This window comes from Triticum urartu, unplaced genomic scaffold, assembly GCF_003073215.2.
Source record: "Triticum urartu cultivar G1812 unplaced genomic scaffold, Tu2.1 TuUngrouped_contig_5431, whole genome shotgun sequence".
In the NCBI taxonomy this organism is placed as follows: Eukaryota; Viridiplantae; Streptophyta; class Magnoliopsida; order Poales; family Poaceae; genus Triticum; species Triticum urartu.
Genome location: NW_024116106.1, coordinates 1 through 8,625, shown reverse-complemented (window position 1 = coordinate 8,625; position 8,625 = coordinate 1). Strand labels below are relative to the sequence as shown.

General features: G+C 41.5%; 1 protein-coding gene across 1 annotated transcript; it reads right to left on the bottom strand.

Annotated features, from left to right (window-relative positions):
- Positions 1-5,548: 5,548 nt before the first annotated feature.
- LOC125529216 (putative methyltransferase At1g22800, mitochondrial) lies at positions 5,549-8,584 on the bottom strand (the record flags this gene model as incomplete). Its single annotated transcript, XM_048693623.1, is given in 10 exon segments — positions 5,549-6,016; positions 6,118-6,252; positions 6,736-6,825; positions 6,923-6,987; positions 7,291-7,378; positions 7,535-7,613; positions 7,693-7,757; positions 7,847-7,916; positions 8,220-8,358; positions 8,562-8,584. Coding segments are annotated over 9 exon segments (736 nt in total), but the record flags the coding sequence as incomplete, so codon positions are not given.
- Positions 8,585-8,625: the final 41 nt, after the last annotated feature.

Sequence of the window (8,625 nt, the reverse complement as noted above, 5' to 3'; positions counted from 1 at the left end):
AGGGGCGGCGGCTACATGGGAAACCCTAGATGGGTTTGGGCGCCCCCACCCCTAGGAAACTTGCCCCCCAAGCCGGGAGGGGCGGCTGCCCTAGGGGAGACGCCCCCACCTCTCCAATTTACGTGAGATGGGGTGGGAGGGGCGCACAACACCTTAGTGGGCTGGTGTGCCCCTCCCTTTGGCCCATAAGGCCCCCCAACGCTTGGCGTTGCCTCCGAAACTCCTTTCGGTCACGCTGGTCGTTACCCGGTACTCCCAGAACAATTCCGTACTCCAATACCCTTCGTCCAATATATCAATCTTCACCTCCGGACCATTCCGAAGTTCCTCGTCACGTCCTAGTTCTCATCCGGGACTCCGAACAACCTTCGATAACCACATACTATTCCCATTACAACTCTAGCATCACCGAATCTTAAGTGTGTAGACCCTACGGGTTCGGGAACCATGCAGACATGACCGAGACATCTCTTCGTCCAATAACCAACAGCAGGATCTGGATACCCATGTTGGCTCTCACATGTTCCACGATGATCTCATCGGATGAACCACGATGTCGAGGATTCAATCAATCCCGTATACAATTCCCTTTGTCCATCGGTATGTTACTTGCCCGAGATTCGATCGTCGGTATCCCCATACCTCGTTCAATCTCATTACCGGCAAGTCTCTTTACTCGTTCCGTAACGCATGATCCCGTGGCTAACTCCTTAGTCACATTGAGCTCATTATGATGATGCATTACCTAGTGGTCCTAGAGATACCTCTCCGTCATACGGAGTGACAAATCCCAGTCTTGATTCATGCCAACCCAACAAACACTTTCGTAGATACCTGTAGTGCACCTTTATAGCCATCTAGTTACGTTGTGACGTTTTATACACCCAAAGCACTCCTACGGTATCCGGGAGTTGCACAATCTCATGGTCTAAGGAAATGATACTTGACATTAGAAAAGTTCTAGCAAACGAACTACACGATCTTGTGCTATGCTTAGGATTGGGTCTTGTCCATCACATCATTCTCCTAATGATGTGATCCCGTTATCAACGACATCCAATGTCCATGGTCAGCACACCATCACCATCTCTTGCTCAACGAGCTAATCAACTAGAGGCTTACTAGGGACATGTTGTGGTCTATGTATTCTCACATGTATTACGGTTTCTGGTTAATACAATTATAGCATGAACAATAGACAATTATCATGAACAAGGAAATATAATAATAACCATTTTATTATTGCCTCTAGGGCATATTTCCAACAAGAACCTACGAAGGATGGGCTAGAATGACGGTGACGATTCTGCCACCCGATTCGCCCGCTGGACGACGCATGGGTCGTTCTTCCGGAAGATGGACTTGATGGAATTCCCTCAAAGAAAAGGGATCCTGATACATGTGGCACGAAGCAATTCCGTCCACACATGTGGGCTGAAGGATATCGGGCTAAATGCTCTTTTAGCCACCCATTGTGACACATCAGCCTTTTTGTTTCTTTTGCACATGCATGCAAACAGGGAGAAAAATAGATGATGTCAGCGGGAATTGTTTGGGTTTTTCAAACTTTAAAATGTTTTATCTCTTAAATGAAAAATCTGATTGGAAATATGTTTTGACCATTAAATTCATCGTGACGAGGACTTTGAAACTAGACCCCGTATTGATATGTTTTGACGATATTTTTTGGCAGTCAAAAGTTGTCATGTCTATTGCTAATAAATTGCCATGATGTTTACACTGAAGTTGTCATAATATGTTTCAACTATTTTTTCTTCTATATTTCAAGTAAATTTTGACACGTAATGAAAAAGGGAATTAAGAAACTAAACTTTCCATGGAGAATTACTAAAATTTGCCATGATCCATGAAATAATTTTGAAATGGTTCATAATTAAAAAGAAATCTGTTGTCAATTAATTTCAAAATGCATAGTCAATGACTCAAATTTGCCATGAACCAGAAACTAAAATTGCTATGGTGAATTACTTAAATTTGCCATGATGCATGTACTAAAATTTGCCATGGTTCATACAAAAAATAATTTTCATGGTCAAAATACTAGAATTATCATGATATATAAACTAAATTTGCCATGATCTATAAACTAAATTTGCCATGATAAATTACAAAAAATTGCCATGATCCATGAATTAAATTTGCTGTGGTTAATTACTAAAAATTGCCATGGTCAATTAATAAAATTTGCCCTACAAAATAGTTGAAATACAATAGTAGCTTTAAATCAAGCAAAAAAATAGATGAAACATATCATGGCAACTTTAGTGTAAACACTATGACAACTTCAGTGTAACATCATGCCAACTTTTAGCAAAAAAAAGTCATCAAAATATAAGAATATGAGATCTAGTTTTAAAGATCTCTTCGAGACGAATTTAATGATGAAAAAATTTAATTAGGTTTTTTATTTAGGAGATGAAACATTTTTAAGTTCAAAAAACAAAAAATATTCTGCTGATGTCATCTGTTTGATGTGGCAAAACGGATGATAATGGGGGCGTTTGGACCATGTTATTTCGTGCCACACGTGTGGCACTTATCATTTAGGAAGAAAATAGAAAAACAAAATTGGTTTCTCTCAGTAACTCGTCATGCAGTCGGGTGAGGTTAAGTCATTGTGTGTGAAAGGTTGTTTGCGGTTGTGTTGTTGTCCAACTCTGCCATGCTGAATTATAAACGTGTTAATTAGAGATAAATAAAAAGACATAAATATATGCTCGATGAGTTTCCTCCAGTCCTAGCAAAAGGGATGGTCTCATGACTTTCACAAGGTGCAAGGACCACGACTATAGCTCCGCCATCTATAACATAGCGCAAAAAACCCTCCACCTCCGGCTATGTGCGGCTACACCAGCTACGACGACTACACCATCGATCATGACTAACTTGACCGCGGAAACCTCATCATGATCGGCTACCTCAACCTCGACATCAAGGGCCACGTCTAGAACTATTCATCGGCAACAATTTCAGTCAACAATGCTTGTGTCCCCACTAGAGTTCACGCCACTCCCTCTTTGATTGTGTGAGGGAACATAAGAGATACAGGGGATGGTAGGCACCACCTTAGGTACCGGACCATGCATCAGAATGTACTTGATGATGATGAAGGAGAAGACGACAGAAGCGCAAGACTTTAAATTTAGTTGCAATCATCCATTTTACTCCCGTTACGACTGAGGGGAGATGTTATAAGTATAAACGTGTTAGTTAGAGATATAGATATATTTGGTTTAAACCAATAATGAATTATCTTGTACTCCAATCCTCTCTCCATGTTGTACTTCATATATACCCGCGAGGGTCATTGCAAATACACAATCAAAATATGCAGGGTTCATGTAATTTTCACACTTAATTTAGGCGGCAAATATCCGCCTCAGTTTGAAAAATACATTGCGACTGAGTTTAGTTATCCCGGGTCAAACATTGCAGACCAAGTTTATAGAGGGGAGATAACACAAAAATGCCATGGCAAACATGTATCCGAATTGCAAAAATAAATGAATGAAAAAATCAAATATTTCTGAAACTTTTTTTGCAACAAACATTATCTAGTATATTACTAATATGTAAAGTTTTGTGAGAAAAAATTAATTCTGTGATATTGTAGGCGGATAAAAAATTGATATCATATAAAAGTTCTAGTTCACATTTTTTTAATTGCAATTTTGTCTTTTGCCAACAAATCCACAAAATCGCAACTACGTAATTGCAAAACCATAATACCAAATGTGGACTAAATGCCAACCACACACAATGTGATACATTTTCAACACTACAAAGATGAAAGAAGATTTGTGACACGCAAGGGCGGGGCACATGGATTATGGGCCGTGCATCCGCGCCAAGATTTGGAAAGTAGTTTGTGTGTGTAGATTGTTTGCTCTTATATCTGCGCAATGCATTTGTAAATCAGAGCAATATACATGTCCATGTGAGTCACGTATCTTCTCGCTTAGCTGGGCCACCTCCTCGGATCACCCGATGTGTTTGCTGCTCCTCGGCTTCCATGAGAAGAGCTTGGCAGGTGGGGTTGGGGTGAAGGGGGCGGCTATCCTGGCCCGAGGAGAGTTCTCCAGCAGTGCATCGGAGATATAAAACCACTCCTCCTGCCTGTTTTTGACGGTTTCAATAATGGTTACATCTAGATAATCGAAACCAGGGATCTTGTTGATTGTCGTGACGTTGCATTCTCATTCCTTTGGGTTGTTGCTTTGGAGCTTCATGTTGAAATACTTGCACCAGAGCCCGAAGTGTGGCTCGCAGCACAAGAATGCCTCACAGAAAGTAACATAGCAGGCGATGTGCAGAATGGAATTGGGAGCGAGGTGATAAAGCTGAAGGACGTAGAAATGGAGAAGGCCTCAGGGGAAGGGGTGAATTGGGAGGCCAAGACCGGACACGAGATGGGAGACGAAAACATACCCTTTCGGTCGTGCAGGGCTGAGGCACCCTCACTGACCAGAGGCCTGCTCTGATGGGGCCTAGTCTACAGTGGAGAGCCTCCACTTTCCCCTCGTCCCGAACGGGACCTTGGGTCTCGTCGCTGGCTTCTTGCTGGCGTTCGCCTCCTGGCTCTACATCCTATCTCCGGCCATGGCATCAGATGAGGCTATCAATGGAAAGCACGGTTGGAAGTATCAGTATGGTCGATTAGAGGGGGGGGGGGGTAAAAAAGGGACCAACAAATTTTAACTTTGTTCTCATTTTTAGGTTGGGTCTCGTCGCTGGCTTCTTGCTGGCGTTCGCCTCCTGGCTCTACATCCTATCTCCGGCCATGGCATCAGATGAGGCTATCAATGGAAAGCACGGTTGGAAGTATCAGTATGGTCGGGGGGGGGGGGGGGGGGGGTTAAATAGGCGACCAACAAATTTTAACTTTGTTCTCATTTTTAGGATCAGCAATGATAGGTTGTCTAGATATGCAACTAGGTGGACAACCTATATGACAAGCACAAGGAGCAACACAAGCTAGCAAGAGTAAACACAAGGCGGAATCTAGCAGCAAGTAAAGGAACGAGATAATCACAGGTGGAGACGATGGAGACGGGGATGTGTTTTCAAAGTTCTCTTATTTGGGGGAGATGGATGTGTTTCCAAAGTTTCCTTATCCAGGGGAGATATGTCTCTGTTGGAGGGGTGTGGAGGCACAATGCTCTCAAGTGTCACAAAGACTCACTATTCAATTCATGCCCTCGCACAATGCAAGGTGCCGCGAATCCACTAGCTGCACCCTTGAAGGCGGCAACTGGAACCTGTACAAACAAGGTTGGGGCTCATAGCACTTCTATGATACACCTAAATAAATAATGTATTCTTTATAACCAAATTGGTCAGAATATATTATACTCCAAAGTAAGCACATCAAACATTGAATAGTGCAATGATTTGATCGGTAACATCATTATTTTTTTATATCTCCTGTGGTGACGCACGGGCATTCGACTAGTACACTAAACATGCATTTGCAACATGTAATGAAGCAATATATAAGGGAAAGAATAATAACATGGCTCCACAAATATGAACTTAAACAACATGATAAAGATAGATAGATAGGGATAGCATGTCTCACACCATGTAACATAAAAAGTCTCCAAACCAAATAAGTTCACAACTCAAAGCAAATAAGTTTCAATGAGAACTTCAATGAGATTTGGCGAAAGCTATCGCAACATTTTTGTTCTACAAAAACATCATTTTCCATGTGATGGGATATTAATTGCATACAGTGGAAACACGTAGGCTAGGGTCAGACTACAAATATATAGCATCTCCTTCGTCCACTCCATGATCCGCTTCCAGTTTTCAGGGCGTGTCGAGATCAACCCAGATGCACAAGAAGAGGATTGTGAGCGATGCAAGGAACGCTTCCGCAAGTTTTGGTGGGAACCAACAGAGTACACTTTTTCCACAAATGGGAAGCCTCGGAAACCCCAAGTTCTGTTGTGAGCAAATAGGGGTTTTCTTTTCCTTCCTCGAGAGATGTTTTCTACATGGAGGTAAAAGAGCACAAAGGATAAGCATAGCTGCAGAAGTGTGGTGAATGAAGAATAGTAGACAACAGAAATGAACTCGGCGCCATCATCCTACCATAGCTCATAAAGTTCTTCAGTCTTGGTTGGAACCAAATTGTTTCCTTATGTCACCAAATGATACAGTGGCAGAACCCCTTCTCTTAGGCTTTTGCTGTGATGAATGCTCCTTCCACCCAGTCATGTAAATTACCTGCACAAAACAACTACTCACTCAATTGCAATATATACAAAGAGCATGTTTGTTCTTAGCATGGAGATTTAAATGGCTTAAAAGCAGTGAAAACTGTTGAGAAAAAGTCCAAATTAGCCCAGTTGCATTTATTTTGTTTTGGAAAGCGTGAATTGCGCATGCATTTCCCCTCTCAGATTTACTCCCCGCTCTCCTAGGCGAGTCCGGTGCAGTGAAGATTGGTTGCTTATGCATATGTACAGCAGAACGGAGTGAAAGCACTAAGAGTAAGATCAGAAAATTAATGGGGAACTGCATTGTTTCTACTCTGTATTTAGTCAAGTTGGAAAACCGTAAACAAAAGAACTGCACCCTGCAATATGAAATGAATGGAGTAACAAACTTTAAATACATGGAATGTTTATAATGAGGAACTGCATGGTTTCTATTCTGTATTTAGTCAAGTTGGACAAGATGGGATATTATTTTTTAACTGTACAAAACCTGAAAGGTTGCTGGAATGGTTCCATCTTCTAACCCAAACATTGACTGGTAAATGGCTGCAGTAGCTAGTGCTGTATCTCTCTTTAATATCTGCCAATAGAAAACCAATGTAAATTCAGTTACCATGTTAACTAAATTAATTGGGACTAAGCCATTTTCAGTAAACATTATGATAAGAAAGGCTCACAGGGCTTCTTTGAAAGAGAGCATTTGTTTCTGCCATTGCTCTAAGATGTTCCACAAGTTCAAGAGCTAGTTCGCAATAAGTAATAAAATTGTTAGGACAAATAAATAACTTGGTGAATCGACATATGCAAATATTGTGGAGATGTTTAAAACAATAACAAATTAACGTGGTTCTTGAATATAAAATATATTTATCAGACACAACATTGCTAATTGTATGTCCATGAGACAAAAGTGACCATTGCAATCTGATAGTCATAAGAATATTTACTGAGCAGTCAGAATAAAGAAAAGATGTTCATTCAATCTTCACAAAATATTGTACGAAGAAATTCACTAATTGGAAAATCCAAGTTTTTTTGTACGCACCACTATTGTACTTGACTGTATATCGATCTACATCAACTCCTGGAAGGGCGAAGCCTGCCCTTGACAAAAGGTTTCCTGCATCACGGACCTTGAAATGTACAACCCAATGTCGCCATTAGAACCAAAGACACTAATAAGTCAAGGTAAAGGCAATGGTTTGCAATGACAGGCTATTCAACAGAGGCATACAAGAAGAACAAGCAATCCCCATTGGACGAAATCTCGGATTATAAAGGAATCATACTTGTGCTAATGGCGACATTCGAGGACTGATGCCTCCCTCACGTTCCATTTGAGCAATTGTGCATGCAATTCTTAGTTCCCTGATCATAGCATCCAAGAAAAGGCAAGTCAAACAAGAAACTGGGAAATGTCGATAAATGGTAAATCTAAGATTATCACTTCAGAGTCTCCCCGCCAAGAATTGCTGCAAGAAAAAGGCCATCAGGCTTCAACGCCAACCTACACTGCCATCAAAGGACAGCCAATTACCATAGTTCAGATGTTTTAGTGCTTGATAACTTAATGCTTTCAGGGTTTAAAATAAAAGACTTACCTGTATCATTGCTCCAGGTAGATCATTTGTCCAATGAAGTCCAAGACAGCTCATTATCAAATCCTGGGAGCTTCAGAAACCAAGAGCCACATCAATAGAGGAGTAGACAATGCAAGATCACAATTTATTTACTTTTAAATTTGACAATTAGCCACTCACACCTAAAATATATTGACCCACTCAAGCATAAGATAGCAGACTAGCAGACTACAAATTGACAGTTTATCTCTTTGGTGTATATATAAAGTGGGGCCCCCAATACATTAGCATTCAAGGGAGCTGGAGAAAGTATGCTGATCCAGTGCAGTTTACTCTAATCATACGAAAATGGAACCAACAAACACACTGAAAGTATAACATGGTTGGTATTTACTTCTCTTTGATAGGAAGATACTCTTCATCTCCAACGATAAAGTTCATCTCGGGGCCGTCGTCAGTAGCACTCTCCAACTCCCGCCACTTGTTCACCATGTCTACCGACATGTCCATCATGGTCAATTTCTCGATTCCACCTGGCACACAAATCATTAGCGCCATCTTGCAGGTTAGTTCAACATATCAGGAGAAGCAACGTGTGGCAGATCATTTCAATTGTCGGATGTGAAAACCGGAACTTTCAGGAAGACATTTGACATGGTTCAACGCAGTGATTAGTACACATGATAAGAGGTTGGTGCAAGAAATAACAAGAAAAGCGAGCTGAGTAGCTTCTTACCGCGGCCGCGAAGCGACCGGCGGGAGGGGGCGGCCGGCACGCCCGGGCCGAGGTCCCCCGGGGA